The sequence below is a fragment of the Belonocnema kinseyi genome, chromosome 8 (genome assembly GCF_010883055.1).
Source record: "Belonocnema kinseyi isolate 2016_QV_RU_SX_M_011 chromosome 8, B_treatae_v1, whole genome shotgun sequence".
Classification (NCBI taxonomy): Eukaryota; Metazoa; Arthropoda; class Insecta; order Hymenoptera; family Cynipidae; genus Belonocnema; species Belonocnema kinseyi.
The window spans coordinates 40,963,126-40,984,326 of record NC_046664.1 but is presented as its reverse complement, the minus strand read 5'-3'; the positions used below and the strand labels follow the sequence as shown (position 1 = coordinate 40,984,326).

General features: G+C 29.0%; 1 protein-coding gene across 1 annotated transcript in view; it reads left to right on the top strand.

The window, feature by feature from the left end:
• Window positions 1-4,300: 4,300 nt before the first annotated feature.
• LOC117178297 overlaps window positions 4,301-21,201 on the top strand; it is a gene marked incomplete at its 5' end in the record, with an annotated part of 45,389 nt that continues 28,488 nt past the window's right edge. Inside the window, 9 exons of the mRNA XM_033369664.1 lie at window positions 4,301-4,319; window positions 4,548-4,627; window positions 4,706-4,793; window positions 5,031-5,167; window positions 5,249-5,389; window positions 5,455-5,531; window positions 10,861-10,981; window positions 11,105-11,272; window positions 11,337-11,554. Coding sequence (XP_033225555.1) covers window positions 4,301-4,319; window positions 4,548-4,627; window positions 4,706-4,793; window positions 5,031-5,167; window positions 5,249-5,389; window positions 5,455-5,531; window positions 10,861-10,981; window positions 11,105-11,272; window positions 11,337-11,554 — 1,049 coding nt within the window. The remainder of the gene's footprint in view (window positions 4,320-4,547; window positions 4,628-4,705; window positions 4,794-5,030; window positions 5,168-5,248; window positions 5,390-5,454; window positions 5,532-10,860; window positions 10,982-11,104; window positions 11,273-11,336; window positions 11,555-21,201) is intronic.

Below are 21,201 nucleotides of genomic sequence, written 5' to 3'. Positions count from 1 at the left end.
TCAGCCTTGGAGGAGATTATGTTGAGAAATAAAAAAAAAATTCTTAAAAACGTTGTTTTTCTTGGTCAGGCCGGAAACTTATCAATCCACCCTCGTACAAGTAGATTGCTGTCCGATAATCGCAATTCCAGAAAATTTGGCACTTCTCGTTTTAGACAATATAAAATGCATGAGTGACCTTCTGGTCAGGATGATTAGAGTTGTCGCAAAAGTATCCAGGAAAAATTCGTAGTGCGAGAGATAGAGGCGCAACTCTGGAAATTGACGTCTTTTACTTCTCTGGGATCACTGAATAATCTTTTGATTCCTACTTTTATTCTAGCCCTCATTAGTCTGGGAGCTATGAAATCATGATCTCCGAGATGCTGCTTCGCTCTTTCATTCAAAATCAGACCTACTTCTAGCCTACCATGTGATTCACTATCTACTCCTGACCATATTTCAAAGGCCGCCTTTTAACACCCCGTTTTCTATGTTTTTACTTTCGCATTCCTTTTTTTTTCAGGCGAAATCATGTCCAATTTTAGTAGAAATTCGTCATATGGTGGAGATTGTAGTTGTAACTTCCGTCCCACCAAACTGCAGTTAATAACGATGGGTTTGGAGGGGGGGGGCACAATTGGAACCGAGAGAGTCATCTTGGGTTTATGTTTTTATGCTGAGATGGTCACCAGATGTCTTTATTTTTTGTTTTTTTGTTTATTTTAGGCCTAAATCTTTGAATTTGTAATAAAAAGAGAGAACCCCTACCGGACAAAAATATCCGCGTTGTTTGTAATTTTTAGGTTTAAAATTTCTTTATCATGACAAAATTATAATGAATTGATATAAATAACTTATCTTTACGTAGCTTTCCGGATTTTTTATTTTCTGCATAAGGAAACACAATTATAAAAAGAACAAATATTCAAAATTTAGAATGTTCTATTTGTTTTTTTCCCCATTCTCGGGGTACACGACCAGTACCTCTAAAGTCTTTTTGAAACTGATTGAAATGACAAAGCGAGCTTCACACCTTAGACTTTTTTACAATTACATCACATTTCCTGAGTCCTAAAAAATGTCGCGAAGGAGCATTTAAGAAAATTATCTTTTCTAAAGTCCTTTCAAAACCATTGAAATTTTCTAAATAAACCGTCTAAAGAGTTTAATTTGATAAAACTTTATGCATTTCTAAATAAACAGGCAAACTTTCCACCAACAAAACAGTTTAATTTTTGAATTTTCAACTAAATGTACAGATAAAATAATATGTTTATGAAATAAATGATTATATATATATTTCTAGTTTTTTTGTTTATTTAAGGCCTAAATCTTTGAATTTATAATAAAAATAGAGTACCTCCTCCCTTTCCGAACAAAATCTCCTCGTTGTTTGTAGTTTTTAGGTTTAAAATTGAAAGGAGCTTTAAAAATGGAACCGAATTTTTCGTAAAAAATTGGACCCAATTTTAACACTCAATTTTTTAAAAATATAACACATCTAACTGAATACGAAAATTCTGAGTAGTTCGAAGATTGTAATAAATCGAATTTCGAAGGTTCTACTTGACATCAGGATCTATTTTTCTACATAAAAGGAGTAATCGTATTAACATTTTTTTTTAAATCTAAGGAATTTAGGTCGGTCCAATATTGCAAGCGTGCCTAAATTTGTATTCAAAATTTAAACTAACGACTGCTCAACTGTAATAAAATCTCTTGAAATTCTTAAAAGTCATTTAAAATTCCATAAATTATTCGGTCATCCTTTCAAATTCCGCTTAATCTTTTGAAATATCACGAACTCTCCTAAAATCCTTGGATGTACTTTATAATCTTTTAAAATCCTTAACAATTCTTTGAAATCCCGCAAAATCATGGATATACTTATGTATCACGAGGAATTTTTTTAAATCACGTTACTTATTTTATTATCTCTTAACAATCTTTGAAATCCCGTAAAATCAAATCCCGTAAAATCAAGAAAACCCTTTCAAATCTCTTAAAGTCGTTATCTTTTAAAATCATTTCAGATATTTGACAATCTCTTTAAGTCCGTTAATATCTTCAAAATCTCGTTGAAATACCATGGTATCCTTTAAAATTCGTAGAATACTCCTGTATAACATGCAATCCTTTGATTTATCTTTAAATATTTTCGAATTCTTTAAAATCCCGTGAACTCATGGAAACATCTTTGAAATTTATAAAAATCCCTTAAAAACCTTTGAAATTCGTGAAAATACATTTATCACATAAAATCTATTGAAATCCCATAAGTTACCTTGAAATTGTCTTGAAATTTTTTTAAAATTCTTCAAAACTAATTAAAAACGGTGAAAATCCTTGAAATATCCAAAACTTCATAAAATATCTTATAATTCTTTAAAACCTGTGAAAATCGCTTAAGATCTCTATAAATTGGTTAAAATTCTGTGAATTATTTCCAAACCTTGCAAGATACCTTTAAAATTCATTGAAAACTTTCCAAATCTCTATAAATCCCCTCTAATATATTAAGATCAATCCTCGAAATCCCTTAAAATCCTTTATAATTTTCGGAATTCCTTTGAAATTCCGTTAAATCTTGTTATTTTTCATGAAATTCTCATAAATTCGTGGATGTTCTTTTCCATTTTTTATATTTTTTTAAAATCCTTTCAAATTCCATCAAATCATCGAAACCCCTTTGAATCCCTTTAAATATGTTAAAATTATTTGATGTATTTGCAAATCTTTCGAAATCTTATGAAATTTATGTAGAGCCCTTTAGATATTCGAAATCCTGATAAAATCTTCTGATATTTTTCCAAATTCTTGAAAATACTTCGGTATTACAGGTATTCCTTTTAAATCCTTTCAAATTCCATGACTTTTTTCAAATATTTCGAAATCTCGTAAAATCTCTTGATATCCACGAAAATCGTTATAAAATTCGTCGAAATTTGCCCTTGAGGATTCTTTAAACGAGCTATTTATGATTTTTTTTAAATTTGGATTCATAGTCATGTAATAGGAAATCTTTGGAGAAAAAATTGTAAATAAATTTATTTCTGATGATTCAACGCTCTGCCAAAGTTTGAACTGGATCAATATTTGAGCAAGACAAATATTTCAAATCTAAACATATGAATCAAGAGTGATCAAAAAGTAATTCAAAAATTAATGCACAGTGAAAGCATTCTTTAAAATCATATTTAAAAAAATGTTCGCATACTTTTAATTAAATATTCTACTCTCCAATAGAAACAAGAATTTTTGGTATCTGACAACAAAAGAATATAAGCGAGAAATCTCGTATTTTTAAGTTTCCCAGATATTTCTATTATGCAAGTCAATATTGCTCATAAAAATATCTTCATTACAGGTGGACCTGTTCACAATGGAAAGATTTTTCATTTTAAAATTAATTCTTAAAAATTGAAAAATTTTCAATTTTAAATCTTTAAAACTTTTAAATATTGAAGAATTGAAAGGTGATTGAGCCGTACAAATCACCTCCTTGAAAAAGTACTGGTGTATAATTGACTGAAAGCGAATTAAGATTAAAATTAAAATTGAAATCAAAATTGAAATTAAAATTAAAATTGAAATTGAAATCTAAATTGAAATTAAAATTGAAATTGAAAATAAAACTGAAATTAAAATTGAAACTGAAATTTATTTTAAATTAAAGTTGTATGAAACCCGATTTAACTTTTTAGACTTTTATTTTAATTTACATGTAAGCACACATTTTAATTCGATAATTCGTCATACATATAAAAAAGACATGAACTTGTGTAATACATGTTTTTTATTCTACTTATTCTAAACTATAATTTTGTCCTGTTTAAAACTTACGAATAGAAAATAGAGAAGATTTCATTATATTTAAATTAATCTATACGAATTAAGTAATAGAAGCCAGACATTTTTTAATAATGATATGCTGATGAATAATACAAAGAAATAAGTTGATATGTAAGCTGAAAAGTTAATGAAGGCTACGCAGAAATTTATTTAAAATTCAGGATTTAATTTGGTTTCGTTATTCTTCATGAAGTTTGCATAATTCTGTATCGAGAGTGACAGCATCAAGGTCTCGTAATAACCCTGCATTAAGAATCTTTTATTTTCTCTTATAGACACCTTTTTGATTTTGTTGTCACTTTTGATTTACAAACATTGGATTATAGCTTTTGGAACTAATGAAGAAAATTTTGTTAACTGTAAATGTTTTCAAACACATTGATAAATAACTTTATGTTCACAATGAGTAATAAAAATTTATCAACATTATCAAGAAAGAAAATATCGAAACAACCAAAAAAAAATCCTACGGACTATATTGAAAAGTATGTTACATTATTATTATTTAATTATTAAAACGGATTAAATTTTATTTCTAAGAATTCTTAACGAAAAAGAAGGATTCTCTGAATAGATATAAAAAGTTCAAATTTATTATCTTTGACAAACTTTCGTTTAAATGTTTAATTCTTAACCTATAATAATTTCGTATTTTGTATATTAATTTTATTTTAGAATAATGAAACAACCCTCAAGTGCTTCTAATTTCTTAGGATTGGGAGGATTACCTGAATTGCTGGAATCTAATTTCTCTGAAGAATCTAAGAAAAGGTTTAACGAAACTCTTAAAGAGGTTAATTGAAAAAAATTGTTATGTATATTAAATAAAAAATGTCTTCGTATATAAACTTATTTTTTCTATATTTTACAGAGTTCTGGTACTAATGTGACTGTCCAAAAGCTTAGTAAAAATCCATCGAGGTCTTTCGATTCACAACCTAAAAAAACCATCGAGGAAGGTATGATGTTTCATGCATGTTTGAAAATATTCAAGTGGCCCTTTATTTATTTTTTTTAATGAAAAAAGCTTAATTTGTAAAGTTTTGTTGCTTAATAAAAAAATGTTATCACATAATATCAGAAACAAATTGACTTCGGAAATGATTGCGAACAAACTTTACATGATTATGATTAATGTCAAAGCGATTTATCGCTTCTTTTTATTTTTTCATATCTTTATTTATCACCATTTGCAGAAAATGAATTGATTGGTATGCTAACAAAACAATTATATCTTGCAACCAATCAGATTAAAAAAATTCAGTCGATGTTTTTAAAAGCAGAAGAGCGATTAAAATTGAAGGATCAAGAAATTGGGACCTTAAAACGCAAGGTAGAGATAAAAATATTAAAGATGAGGAATTAATTAATTTGCAAGAATCTTAAAAATTCAATTTTCTTTTCTCATTTATAGAACAAAGATTTACAGACAAAAATTAAAATTCAGATTTCAAATCGTAAGAAGGAAGAGCAACAACGTCAAACCCAGATTGTAAAATCGGATTATCTTTTCAAAAGATGTCGGACTTTGGAAAATAGAATGTTTGAAATGGAGGTTTGACATTCGAGAAATAGAGATAGCAATTTTATTAAAATATAAAAACTTATCTGATATTTCAGAAATTTCTTGCCGATTATGGTTTGGTATGGGTTGGAAACCAAAACAGCAAATCTAATCTTATGGAGTCATTTTCACAGTAATTAAATACTTTAAGGGCCGTCCATTAACTATGCTAACGATTTAAAACTTTTTTTGACTCGCCATCCCCGCCCCTCTCATCAACAATCATAGTTTTTAAATGAAATTTTCCACAAAGAGAAATTCTTCATTCAAGAGATGAAACAAATTTCAACCAAATTGTTGAACTTCCAAGGGAAAGGGAAAAATTTTCATCTAAATATTTAAACTTTCAATCTAATAGTAACATTTTCAATAAAAAAAGATACTACTTTTTTGAAGACAGTTGTATTTTCAGCGAAAGGGCTTATTTTAAACTAAGAAATATAAATTTTCTACCAAAAACTATTACTTATCTACCATAAAAATGAATGTTCAATTCAAAAAGACGAATATTGAATACATCAGTTAAATTTTCGAACAAAAAATAAGATTTTTACAAAATAGTTACATTTTTAACAGTGAAGTGGAATTTTGAATACTAAAAGATATTAATTGCCAACCAAAAACTGTATAGTTAAATGTTTATTAAGAATAATTAATTTTAATATAAAACCGAATAAAAAAAAGTAGTTAAATTTCTATCAAAACAGATGAAATGAAAGGATAGTTAAGCTTGCAACCTAAAAAGTAAAATAGATAAATGTTTACTTTACAACATTAATTTTCGAAAAAAAACAATTTTCAACCAATTATATTTAAAAAAATGTTAAATGTTGAACAAAGAAGATTAATCTTATACAGAACAAGACAAATTTTTAACAAAATATATTCTTTTTGTGCGAAACAATTTAAAGTTTCAAAGAAATTTTTTAATTTCTGACCAAATAGTTGTTGTTTAAAGGAAGTTGTTCAAATGAATTTGGTTAATTTAAAACCAAAAAATGAATTTCGAACTAAGTAGTTGAATTTCTGAACCAAAAGATTAATTTTGGACAAAGAAGATTAATCCACTACAAAAAAAACAAAATAATTTTTAACCGAATACATGAATTTGGTACAAAATAGTCAAAATTTCACCCCAGAAATAGGAATTTTCAACAAAAAGTTTTATTTTTTACTAAAAGTTGAATTTTCAAAGAAATTTTTTAATTTGTAATCATAAAGTTGAATCCTTGACCGAAAATATCAATTCTCAAACAAAAAATGTAATAGTTTATACTTCAAGCAAAAATATTTAAATTTATACCAAAATAGATAAATTTCAAAACCAATAGTTTTTCACATTTTTTAGTTTTTTCATCGCTCGCTGCTCGCAAGTTTGAGTGCTGCTGGGGCGCGCATCTGTTGACTCTCACGCTTCGCGCTCGGATATTTTTTCTTTGCATTTGGGGTGCTTGAATATAACTTTATCAAAAAGATTTCTTTTAAATCGCGGTATTTGTTTGGGTCTTCATGTTGTGAATTTTCTACTTAATTAAGTATATTTAAAGATTCAGCTTCTCAAAGCTCTGTAGGCCTGTGACACTCGCGCTAGGCAACGATTTTTGATAGACATTTTTAAATGTGTGTCATATTATTTTTATGGATAAAACAAAATATCCTACAATTCTTGTTTTAGATTTTTTACGAATCTGGAGTATTTTCGCGTGATATTGGAATTTTCGATTTTTTGCATACTACTTTCGATAAATAAAAACAAAATGACCAATGTTGTGGTGTAAAATTTCAGACAATTCCAATATTTTCTCAATCATAACTGATGCGAATGCAATAAATTATAGCGAATAAAGCAAAAAATATGCGTCCTATCAAGAATTGATTTTTAACGAATTTGTAGCTCTTGTTTGGCATTACAATTTTTTTCTTTCATCATTTTTCGTATATTGCATAGCTTGACCACAAAATGGAATTTTGCATTATTTTTTGCAACATCATAATTTGAATTTTCGATTTTTCAAGAATATCCGAAAAGTTGTTATGATCTAAATGCTATGACTCTAATCTTTTTCATTTTATCGAAAAGAAGCCATTAGAATAAATTGTTTGGCTTTCTGAATACTAAAAATAGCCGTTTTTTAAATTTTTAAATCTAAAAAAATTGTCCTAAAAATTTTGAAAATTGTCTAACTTTTTGAATTGTTATTTAAAATGGCTAATTACGGAACTCATCCTTTCTTTAAGGACCTGAAAAAAGTGTGCTACATTTCGATTTGATCCGCTTATTTTTACGAGAGTTATCACGTTTGCGAACGGACGTCCGGACAGACAGACAGAAGTCATCGTAAGAAGTTGATTTTCAGATTCAGGGGGCCCTGAAACCTGGAGATCCGTTGAAAAACTGTGGTGTCAAATTTCGGATAATTCTAATACTTTCCCAATCATAAATGATGAGAATGTAGAAATGGAAAAGGTGGTTTAAGACGATCTCATGGTATCGCGACTTACCTTTTCTCTCGACGACCTTTTTCTATTGTTGAGCGCTGGTCTGGATCTTGAAGTACTGTCGCTCTCAACCGGTGCCTTCTGCATTATGTTACAGGAATACATTAAGTGGAATAGTCTATAAACTCTGTTGCGCCTTACCATGGAGGTCGAGTCGAAGGCGCGTTGCCGTGTTCAGATGTTTGGGCAAATGCAATGCACAGTAATGTACGTTATTTAAAGAAATTTTAATGCTATTCATACTAAATATATTTATACTAAATTATATATGTATAGAGTCTAAATATGTTTGAATTCAACTGAAAATATAACTATTTTATTTTTTGCTGTATATTTATCTTTTTTAATTTAAAATGCATTTATTTTGTTCAAAATAATCCACTTGTCAATAAAGCATGCATTTTTTTGAAGAATGAAATTAAAAACTATTTCCCACCAGACATGCAAAATTCGCCTGATATGCAGTTGATGTGGATAGAAATACAACAGCGCCTTTTCAACCAAAATCTGAATTCTCGACCAAAAAAATTAATTTTTCACCAAAAAAGAGAAATTTCGAAAGAAATAGATTAATTATAAATTAAAAGATTGACCATTGGATTCTATACATTTTGCCCATCTTTCAGGCAAATCATGGATACCATTCCAAAAAAACTTTTTCTCTTTCCAGGCAAACCATTCGACGAGCCATTTTTCGACTTCTTCAAAATTGGCGAAGCGTGGCTCTGCGAGTGAGTGTCCCATCGATGAGAAAAGGTGATAGTCGGACAGGGCAAGATCTGGAGAGTACGGCGGGTGCGATAATATTTCCCAATTCAATGCTTTTAATGTGTTCTTCACCACTTTAGTGGTATGAGACGGTGCGTTGTCATGTTGTAGGATAATTTTGCCATGTCTTCGGGCCCATTCCGGCCATTTTTCGATCAACGCATGATACAGATTGATAATTTCTTGTCGGTAGCGATTCGTATTGACCGTCTCACCAGGTTCTAATAACTTGAAGTACACCACATCACACTGGTCCCACCAAACACAGAGCATTGTCTTACAGCCAAAGCGATTTGGCCTTGGAGTCGATGGGCTGACGTCACCAGGTGAAAGCCATGATTTTTTCCGCTTCAGGTTCTCGAAATAAATCTATTTTTCGTCCCCCGTGACAATTCGATGCGGAAAAGATTTCCTTTCGAACCGTTCAAGCAGCATTTCACAAATGGTTTTTCGATTTTCCATTTGTCTATCGTTCAGTTGGTGTGGTACCCATTTTCCATACTTTTGGATTTTTCCCATGGCTTTTAAACGTTGGAAAATTGCTCCTCGAATCACATTTAGTGTTTTTCCAATTGTAGTTGCGATTGGGTTGGGTCTTTCTACAATAACGCCTGCAATTCCTCGTCTTCGAACTTTTTCGCTGCACCAGGATGTTCATTGTCTGTTAAATCAAAATCTCCACTTTTAAATTGACGAAACCATGTCTCACATGTTCTAATCACTGGAGCATGTTCACTATAAGTTTCTACCAGCAATCGATGAGTTTCAACTGCTTTCTTCTTTTGATGAAATAAGAAAAGCAACGAATGCCGCAAATGCGATTTACTTGGAAGGAAACTCGACATATTCACTGAGATAAACAATTATGATGCTATTATGTTGGCAGAATGGAATTGTGTATTTTTTAAGGTTATTGTCCATAGAAAAATATGACTTAGATGCCAAATCATAGAAATGTATACATATCTCTAGCGACATCTATAAGTAAAACTGGCAAACTTTAACACCCCTGGTATACAAAAAGTATGCAAATCATAAAAAAAGAAACCCACATGTTTCATTGACAATTAGACTCCATACATATTTAATTTAGTATGAATATATTTAGTATAAATAGTATAGACATTTCTTAAAGTAACACAGAAAGGGGATTAATGCGAATTATTATACAAGTGATAATAAGAGTTATTATCCAGCTTATTCTATAATCATTAACTGAAATTTTTTAAATATCGTTTATTATTTGTTAAACTAAGAAAAAAGGAGGAGACAACAAAAATTTTGTCACGTGCAGCAGGGGTCGGGGGTTCTAAAAATGTCATACTATGTCACGAGGGAAGGGGGGGTTTATTTTTATGAAAATTAGCGTCACGTGATTTATGGATGGTCCCATTTGAACACGTCAAAGCTCCTTCGACTCGACCTCCATGGAAGGGCGCAACAGAGTACATACACACTCTCAGAAAATTCATCTTAACGATAAAGGAATACTTTTATGGTCAAAGTGCCATCGTTTGAGAATTAAGCTTGAAAACAGATCCTTTAAGGGTTAAAGTGCGAGTCGTTTAACCAAGAATCGTTTCAACGATGAGCGATTCTAATTTAACGCGTAGAAGGTGCACTTCAACGGTTAAAATGGGACGTACTCTTATCGAAAAATAACTTTTCGCGCATGCGTGTGCGCATGCGTGGAATCGCATGATCGTGCTTTTAAAATACAATCGTTTAACCATTAAAGAGCATACTTTTAGCGTTAAATTAGATCGTTTAAGAGTGAAACGAATCTGCTTCTAAATTATTCTACTTTAACGATTAAAGAACCGAATTTTTCGTTTAGAGGGAATTTCTAAGAGTGCACTATTCAATTTAAAAGTATGTACTCCTGTAACATAATGCAGAAGATGCCGGTTGAGAGCCACAGCAGTGAGAGGGCAGTAGGTGAAATGGAGAGAAAAATTGGAACTTTCTGGAAAACACGGGGAAAAAGAGGAATTGTTTTTAAAAAATGAGAAAAGTGGGTAATCGGGGAATGAGTATGAAGTCTGAAATAATTTGAGAGTGATTTTTAAATTTATTCAATTATTATTAAACTTTCCCCTTCAAATTGATAACCTACTTTATGGACGGCCCCATATTATCAACAATTTATTCAATTATACACTGATTATTAAAAATATTATTTACTTTATATATAGAGATTACATACAGAGCTGTTATAGTCAATTGAAGACAAATATTGAGGAACTTAATATTGCAGCAGGTAAAGATGAAGTTCAGGTACAGCACAATCAGGATGGTGCTGGTGCAATGTTCAAAGTAAATAATTAGTTTTAAGTTATTCTTTATAATCAAGAAGTTTTGGACTTTTGGACTTTTTCCAGACACAGCCTCAATTTGCATTTTTGAGTTTTTAAATTAGATTCTTTTTATGATTACAAGATGCCAAAATGCATGAATCTAAAGTTCTACAAGAATGGATTGATAGTTGAAGGAGGCCGATTACGTTCCTACAGCGATCCACTGACGCAATGCTTTATTCGAGATATCTTAGATGGGTATTTTCCTTCGGAATTTAAAAACAATTATCCAAATGGGGTACCTTTGAAGGTGACTACTTGCAACGATCCTGACACACAATGTCTGACTTGAACTCAATTCTGATCAACGTCAGGTCGAAGACCACAGGAAGGAAACTTACGTCGGAGATGGAGCTGATTTTCCAGGCCATGGCTATCGATTAGGAAAGCAATCTCTCTTTAATTTTGAACCATGGACTTCATTCAATAATTCTGCGAATTCCTGGCCCGGATCAGCCCGTAAGAGTTATGTTAGTACGAGTAGAGACCGCAATTTGCAATCTGGTTTACACGATTTTTCTAGTTCTCGTGGGTAAGCATATTCATGTTCATTTAGAAATTATATATAATAACTTACCATTAATTTATTTAATATGTCCGCATTAAGACTTATATTTTTCCGCTGACTTTACGCAGCGGCTGAGCCAAGTTTAAATAAAAGTGTGAAGTAAATTATATACTTTAATTTTTTATAGTAGTATGGCTTCATATGAACATTTTAAGATTAAAGTAGAAATAAGCGGAAAATACCCAACTCTCGGTTTATTTCCAGTGCGGGGGTTGCCTGTAAATAGCCTTAGGACTAAATCGGGGGAATCGAAACATGAACAGCCAGGACCACCTGAACCGTTTCGCATTGGAATATATAATATTGTGCAATATACTCGATTGAGTATTCGCGCACTGCGACCCTACCAAAGCAACATTCGCAACCGCTCTCGCCCTACCCCATGAGAAACTGCGTGGGCCAGCATTTCTAGGAATAACTGAACCGCGGGTGACTAAATTGTGGTTTTGGTGTAATTTGGACAAAATTTGAGTAAGAAAAAATATTTATTGTGGTGGTTCACCATTTTTATAATGCCTATAAAGAAACTATGGTGCTCCTGTGATTACTGATCATCCAAATAAATAATTTAAACCATGGTAAGACACTCCTGTAACTAGTCACAGAAATAATTTAGGTCGCATTCGTACAATGTTTCAATATTTCGGAGGAAGGGGGGAGGGGCTTATGACTGGTAACAGAAAGATTTAGTTAGGAAGGCTAGAAAAAGGGACAGGCTGAGTCGGGGCAGGGATAATTTCCTCAAATCATCTTCCTTTTCCAGCCTTTTCTCCTTTTGCAACTACTTTCTTGGATTACGTCTTTATAAATTGAATTTACGGATTTTTTAAAATTAATATCAGAAAGCTTATTTCAAACTAACCCTTGTTAATATTTATGTTAAATAACATCTATTTAAACTTGGTCAAACATAGAGACATAGTTAGCCTAATTCTTAAAGGTGACGGAAAGATAGCCTATTCATCGTAAAACCCATCGATATGATCTGATAAAAATTTATTTTATTTCTCAGTAACTAAATAAAAAACTCGAATTTTTCAAGAAACGCTCAACGAATATTTTCATTTTATTCTTAGAATGTTCGTGGGATGCGGCATTACCATGAAGTGTCAGAAAAGACCATTTACTTGGAACTTGCATTTAAACTTAGTTCTGAACTTGGTTTTGCACTTAGATTAGAATTACACTAGGGCCGCGATTTACCGGAGGTTTCGAGCTTGGCCTCAATGGACCTTGCAGTTAATCAAGGATCTCCAAACCGTTTTTCTCCTTTTTACTTGTGGCTTCTTATAGTGTCGAACCACAAACTGCGCAACTCTGCTGACCTTGTAAAGACCTTTATTTCGCCCCATTATACCATCTTATCTGGTATATCAGGTTCCGGTAAATCGCGGGCCCAGTGTAATATCATTTTAAAATCTTAATGCTTAATTTAAAAATTATTTATTTTTGACTACTTAGTTTCAAACTGCTAATTTAAGAATCTTTGATTTTTTAGAGGAGCTATATTTACAATATTTAAAGCAATTCAACTATTTTCGGTTAAAATAACATTGATTTTTTTTACAAAAATAAGATTTTTCAGTAAAGAAATCTATCTAATCACTCTGAATTTCACTTGAAACTGCATGATATGATACTTATAACATGTTTATTTATCATCTTTAATATTTCTAGAATTTTAATTGAAAATAAAGATTGTTTACTTTTAAATCTTAAATTTCGAAATTCTTGTTTTACAATAAAAGAGTATTGTTCAGTCAGAAAAGATCGAACACGAAGCGAGAGATCCAAAAGACCGCACCCTAGGCTCATTAGGAGTCTTTTCAGAATTGTGTTTTTTTAATAATATTTTCTTAGAATAATTCTAAAAAGTATAAAAGTATATTTGATATAAGTATTAAAGTATAATTAATTTAAGTTGACAAAAATAATGGTTTAAACAATTTATTATTATTTTTCATAATATTCTGTTTGAATAACACTAGATAGTTGCAGAGGTTTCTGAATATTGAACTTTTTGTACATTTTTTACTTACAGGAAGGTAAAAATTAATAAAAATTATTAAAAATATTTGTTGAAATGAATAATTATTGTTTATAACTATATTCTACTATAGTAATGCTTGGAAGGGGCCGTTTTTTTAGAAATGTCCACTTTTTGTCAACTTGTCACTTAGCGTGAGGTAATATTTAATTAAAGTTAAGAAACATAATTGTTTAAATTATTTATTATTATTTTTAATAATATCATCTTTCAATAATGCTAGAAATTTTCGGTTTGTTCGGAAATATTAATTTTTTTATCTACTTTTTCACTTAAGATTACTTAAAAATGAATAATTTTTAACACACATAATTTTTCTTAACCTCTGAACAGAAAATGAATAAACAATATAGGTGATCTTTTTCTGAATAATCTCTTTCTCTTCGATAAATATATTGGTATAGAACTTATGGTATCGCCATCGTATTGGAAATCCCGAGAGTAATCTTTTGAAATTTTGAAAATTTATGAATACATGTATATATATAATTGCACTTACCAATTGAATCAAGCAGAAAAGATGCAATAATGAGCAGCAAAGTGCCAAAAAGAACCTTTATTCTTTCTATTGAAGGGTTTAATTCGTCAGAATAACTGCGAAATTGTTAACAAAATCACAGCTAATTATACTGACGATTTCTAAGCTGCACCAGGAAACTCGATACGATTATTAAAATTTACCTAACCCTGATGATAAATGCAGTCAAATAAATTGATAAAAAACAAGGTATTATTATGTATGGAGCACGTAGGCTCTCATTATTTGCTATATACTTATATATGATCATTATCTTGCACTTTCTGTATTCACGTAAAAATTAAAATAACTGAAAAATGCAAGGAAAGTATATATTAGAATGTACTTTCTTTTACTAAAAAATCTGTTATTCTGCAAAACACAACTTATTTGAAAAAAATTTGTTGCGCCCTATATCAAAGATATAATATCTTATGGTTGTAAAAAACCGGTGTTCGAGTTACAGGGCAAGTCACCCCTTCAGGGTTTCATCGAAACGTGCCAACATTTTAGGGATTGGAGAGGAGTATCTACGAAATAAAACAATACTAATAACTTTTATTTTTAACCCATCCTCACCCTCCCCTTCAGCACCGCACATATGACCCAAAAATAAAAATTACATTTTTGCGTATTATTGTTAATTTTTAACAATTTCTGTCATCTTTTTCATACAAATAATTACTAATGTATAATTTGAATATAAACTCCTGTTGAAAAAAAAACAAGAATCTAAGGACCAAATTTGGACACAAAAAAAGGAGAAACTCTTATTGCAATCTGAAAAAAAATGTTCGGTCATAAATGAAAAAGAGGTACTTGTACAATACCATTATTAAGGAAAGAAAAATGTAATAGGTAGAAAATGATCTTTTTTTATTCATTGTGGTTCAAATTTGGTCGTTGGATTCTTGTTTTTTAACAAGAGTTTGCATCAATTTGATTATTGGACGTTAAATAGGATTTTTAAATTGGATTTTAATCTAATTAAAATTTTTTTAATTTCAATTTGAATATTTCCCATTACTCAAATTGGTATCCTCTGTCACTTTTTTCTGAATAATTAAATAATTTTGGTACATTTTTTAAAATTTTTAACGAATTTCTATTAGTTTAAACAATTTTTATTTGCTTAAGCAGTTTTTTCCCGATAACGTTTAAAAATGAAATAAAATAGAATACATACAATTATTTTTCTGACTGTATAGTGTATAGAAAAAACATATTAACAATTTTTAAATTAATGAAACAAATGAAAACAAAGCTAAGAGCTTTATGTTATTGTTTATAAAGTTAGCTATTATTTTTTAAATTTTCTTTTAACTGAGTATGGATGGTTTACATCGTTTGGACACTATTAAATAAATAAAAAAGTCATAATACAATTTAAACTGTAAAAGTATATTTATTATTGTATTCTTCATATTTCTACAATCTTTATTATGATTATATTAAATAAAAGTCCATTCACTAATGTAAATTAGGATTCAATTTTCAATATTTTTTCTGTACAACATTTATGAGCACGAAGTGCTATATTTTAGGTAATTTATAATAAGAAAAATAATACTTTAGTTAACATTGTACAATTATTACAGATTACTTATAATCATTTGAATAATAATAAAAATATAAGGCAAGCCAATTTTGAAATTCACGAAAAAATTGAAAGCGACGAATATAAAAAACATCTGGAACCAAAGAGCATGAAACAATTATTGGACAGGAGCACTTCACAAAATGTTGCAATACATTATGAGATCACCTCAATAATACCTATATGTGAATTTAATCAATTTTGTGCAAAATTTGAGAAAGATTCTAAAATTAAACAAATAATTCATCAATAATTCAATCCGAATAAAAAATTGTATAGATATTTTTTTAAATTATTTTCATAAATAGCAGAAATTATGATCAATTCAATCGAATTTATTTCAAATCTAATAATTTAAAATTTCTAAATCTAAATCTAATTTAAATCTAATTTAAAATTTTCTTAAAATTTTCTATAATATTTTTCAGAAATTCGCGCTTATATAAAAACAATGCTCAAGTTTCTTCTTAGGATTCAGTCGAATCTTTTGCTGTTTCTATAAAAATATAAAGGTTCGAAAAAAAATTGTATCTTTTCTTTAAACAACCTTAAAATTTTGAACACTATGATAGCTTTCCGAAAATTATCAGTTATGTTCAGGAAACATAAAAGTTAGCATCAAAATAAATATAAATAATTTAATTGATGTTTAATCCCTCAGCTCATCCACTAAAAAGATATCTTACAAAAATGAAATTTTTCCCAAAACGATGAAAGACGTGTCGCCTTATTTGCTGTCATTAATTATGGCTTTGGCAAGATGCGTAATCATTTTTTCTATGTCGTTAAAAAAATTAGTCAAAGTAATAGGGGTTTTCCTTTAATTTTTTTTCTCGTAATTTCCGAAGCTTTGTAGTGTATGTGGAAATTTTATTTACGAAAGTGATAATTTGTCACGATTGCGTATTGTGAAATAAAGTTTTATGATTGTCATGTATTTGGTTTGAAGGAAACAGGTGGAACTCTTGCAAAATTATATTTCACTGAACACATTCCTGCCAGCTTGCTACTTTTGTAAATACGAAAGTCACGTACAAAAAACAAACTTACTTTGATCCGCATATTGGACATCAGAATGATTCGAATGAAATTTCAAAACTCAGCTTTTGAAAAAATTTCAAACTTTTTTAAAATGAAAAATCATTCATTTTTACGAATACTTAAACGAAATAAATGTAAGGAAATTAAATCTAAGAATATTAAATCTAAGAAAATTAAATCTAAAGAGCTATTGATATATACAGAAAAATATAGGAAAGGTGATTTTTCTCCTATTCTAAAATAAAAAATGTTCTGAAATATTCCTGGTTGCTCCTGGACAGTTGCAAATCTTTCAGAAGTGAAAGTTTGAACTGCATGAATCTATAAAAACATGCTTAGAATAAAAAAATCAATTTTCTTAGTTTTATATTCGTTTCCTTTGATTGAAAAAATAATTTTTTTCAACGAAAAGTGAACTAGTTCAGCTAAAGATTTATAATTGTTCTTGACAATTCTTCTCTTTGGTGGAAAATCCCACTAATTTGGTTGAGAGTTAATTCTTTTTGTTAAAAAAGTCTATATATAATGTATTATTTTTGGTTACGAACTCATCACTTTGGTTTTATGTTTTCTCATTTGCTTTTATGTTTCTCATTCGTTTGAAAATTAATCTTTTTTATAGAAATATTATGTGTCTTGAAATTTAAACTATCTTGGTGAAAATTTATTTTTTATTACTGTTGTAATTCCAACTACATGCTTGAAAGTTAAAATCTTTAGTCCAAAATTAAATTCCTTTGTCGAAAATTTAACTTTTTCAGTAACAATTCTATTTTTTAAATTACGTGAAAATTTGACTTTTAAAAATTCAACTATTTGTGTATAAAAGTGAACTCTTTTTGGTCGAACAGTATACCAATACATTTTTAGTTGAACACTTTACTATTTTTTCGAGAATTAATTTATTTTGTTGAAAATTCAATAATATTGTCAAAAAGTTGTTTTTGTTGTTTTAAAACTCGTCTTTTTGGATTGAAAATTCCACTTCTTAGTTAAAAGTTCATATTTGCTGGTTAAAGATTCAATTTTTGTAGAAAATTTAGCTTTTTGTCTTGAAAATTTAAATATTTTGTTGATATTTTGGTCTTTTTTGACTAAACAATCTTTCTTGGTCGAAAATTCAACTCTTTTCATCCAAAATTTAGCTCTTTTGGTTACAAAATTTCGTATTCTTTGGTTCGAAATAAAACTGACTTGTTGATTGACTTTAATTGTTTTGTTAAGCATTTGGTTTATTTTGTTGAAAATTTATTTCCTAAACTGGAAAATTAACTAATCTAGTAGAATATGTATCATCTTAATTAACAAATTAATCTTTTTGGTTCAATTTTATCGTAATTTTATCGCAACTATTTGTGGTTAAATATTATTTACCTTTGATAGAGAAGCCTAATATTATGATATTTGATAAGAAATTTACTACAGTATATAAAATTTTTAAATATTCGGCTTGAAAATTGCACTATTTTGTTACAAAATCATATTTGCGGGTTATAAATTCAACTATTTTGTAAAAAATGACCTTTTTGGCTTGAAGATTTAACTATTTTATTAATGTATTTTTCTCTCTTGACTGAAGAATTTTTCTTGCTTCCAATTCAACCCTTTTTATCAAAATTCGTGATTTTGTTTTAAGACTTCGTTTCCTTTGATAGAAATTTCATATAATTGGTTAAAAATGCAACTTCCTTGCAGTATTGTAATCACTAATACAATTAGGACAGTTTTAAAAGATGATTCATATTTTGCGTGAAAATTTAATTACTTGGTTGAAATTTAAACTCATTTTTCTTTTTATCGAAAACTCATCTCTCTAGTTAAAAATTGATCTATTATGCTGAAAATTCGTTTCTGTTAGATAAAAAATGTCTTCAACTGCAAATTTAACTACATATTTTATTTTGATTAAAAATACATAATGTTTAGTTAAGAAATCAATAACTTGGTTTAGAATTGATCTTTTTTAAATGAAAATGAAACATTTGATAGAAAATTCATGTATGTTGTTGAAAACGAGTTTTTAAAAAGTTTTTTTGATAAAAAGTTAATCCACCTGGTCGATAATTCGTCTTTTTGGTCTTGGTTAAAAAATGACGTCGGCTAAAAATTCCCTTTTTTTGGTGGATCACCTGTTTTGTGGTAAATTCATCTCATTGCTTGGCAAATTAAAATATTTGATTAAAAGTTCGTTTTTTTTGTTGAAAATTTTTCTTTTCTTAAAATTTACGTAAACTATTTTTGGTTGAAAATTCGAATATTTGGTTGAACTTCCCTTATTTGGTTGGGAATTCATCTCATTGGTTAACAAATTAAACTGTTTTGTTTAGAATTCGTTTTCTTTGTTATAAATAAATGTTTTCTTCTTAAAATTGACATATTGTATTTTTGGTTGAAAATATAAATAATTGTTTAAAATGTACCCGTTTTATTCAAAAAATTAACTGTCTTTTGAAAATGTGCGTATTTTGCTGAAAATTGAACGATTTATAATGAAATTTTTGGTTTTCCGTAGGAAGTCGTAAATCTTTCAGAATTGCGAATTGGGACTGTGTAATTACAAATAAACAGTTTACAATGAAAATATAATAATTTTCAGAGCCATAGAGGTTTATAGCCTCACATAGGAAAATTGGAATTTTTCTCTGTCATTTTTAAAAAAGGTTGCAAAAAATGTATGCAAAAAGCCTTTCCCTGCAATTTTTTTACTACGACATTCAATAAGCATCACTTAAAGCATTGGCAAACCAAACTTGATTAAACTCTCAATGAAAGTAACAAGTTAGTCTTTAATAATAATAAAGCGACTGTTGTATTTTTTTTATAATTTAAAAGGAAATTTTGTTGCAAATGTACATGTGCTCTAAATATTTTTTAAATACGTGAATGAATATTAGAAAGTATTGTGGATTAGGTAAACAATATTTCCTGAAACTTGTACATTCAAAACCAAATTAATTTCAGCATTCATTTACATAATGAACTAACTAATAGAATAGTTTTAGTAATAACTGGAAATTATTCTAATATTATTATTAATATAAAAATTAAAATTTCGTAATATGACAATCATGGTAGGTTTCTTTGATTCAAACACTAAACGCGTTGTAAGGTAGGCGTTTATTATCTTCACGCAAATAACGTATATTAAAATACATTATTAGTGTGAATAATTTATATTTTTTTATTTCAAGTGATCTCTAGTTATGTCAATTAAGTTTTAATTGTTACAAAATTGCGTTTTGCGAGTAAAAATTGTCCATTTTTCATGCTTTTTATTTCTATAAACTTCAGTTTATAGAAATATTAGTTTTTAAATATAGAATTATTAAATATTTAATAAAATAAGAATAATTTTGGCAAAGCTTATAATTTTATGATTAATTTTAAAGTTTATATTTAAATTACAAAGATTAAACATGCATAATTGAAATAAAAATAAGTTGAATTAACAGCAGAACTTGTCAATCTCGAAGTCACGCAGTCAATTTAGCTTTGAAACTCCATGAATCGGGTATACCGGTGAATATTAATAATAAACTTGGAATAATTTTTAGTTAATAACTAATAGATATCTATTAGTTCAATTATTTTATCTTCCTTTCAGTTTGCATGCAAATGAATCCTTCAATTAATTTTATTTAAAAAAAAAAATTTCAGAAAATACTTCTAACTTGGATGACACGAATTTCAACGTCTTGTAAATATTAAAAAACTATTGACAGTTCATTGAAAATTGTACTATAAAATATATTATTAAAAAAATTTTAGCAAAATAAAGCAGTCTCTTTAGTATAGTCCTTAAATCTCGAATCTATCATGAAGTCAAGATTTTTAGGGCACTAAAAGCCTCTTTAAACATTTTTTTTATTTAAGAGTGACTACGCTTTATGTAAAGTTTATTAGCATTAATGTCACCGATCATTTTAGTGCATGGATTGACTTGATGATTATTAATGATCTAGACAAAGTGATTACTTTTACTCAACACTGAACCTCATTCCTCTTTAACCACAACCTTATCAGAATTCAACACCAGTTCTTCTTTAATCCCTCCTCTAGTACATCTCCTCTGTCTGCGCAATCTCACAAATATAAATGAAACCGAATTCCTAGAGAACCCCTTTAATAATGAGCGGGAAAGAATTTTTATTAAAAAAGACATAAATACAAAGGTTATTTGTGTAACCAAATGTTCATATTTAACCTTTGACAAATTGGCGTCTCTCCATACCCTTACAGCAAAAGAGAAGTCCACTCCTGGGAGGACTTTTTATATCAAAGATTTGATGAAAGAAAGAGAGAAAAGCGTACTAGGCAGTCTGATAAGTACCTGAAAATTCTAAGAGATGGCATTAGTATTCACTAATGTGAACCATTTTCGTCGAGCTTGATACTTCAAATGACGCCTG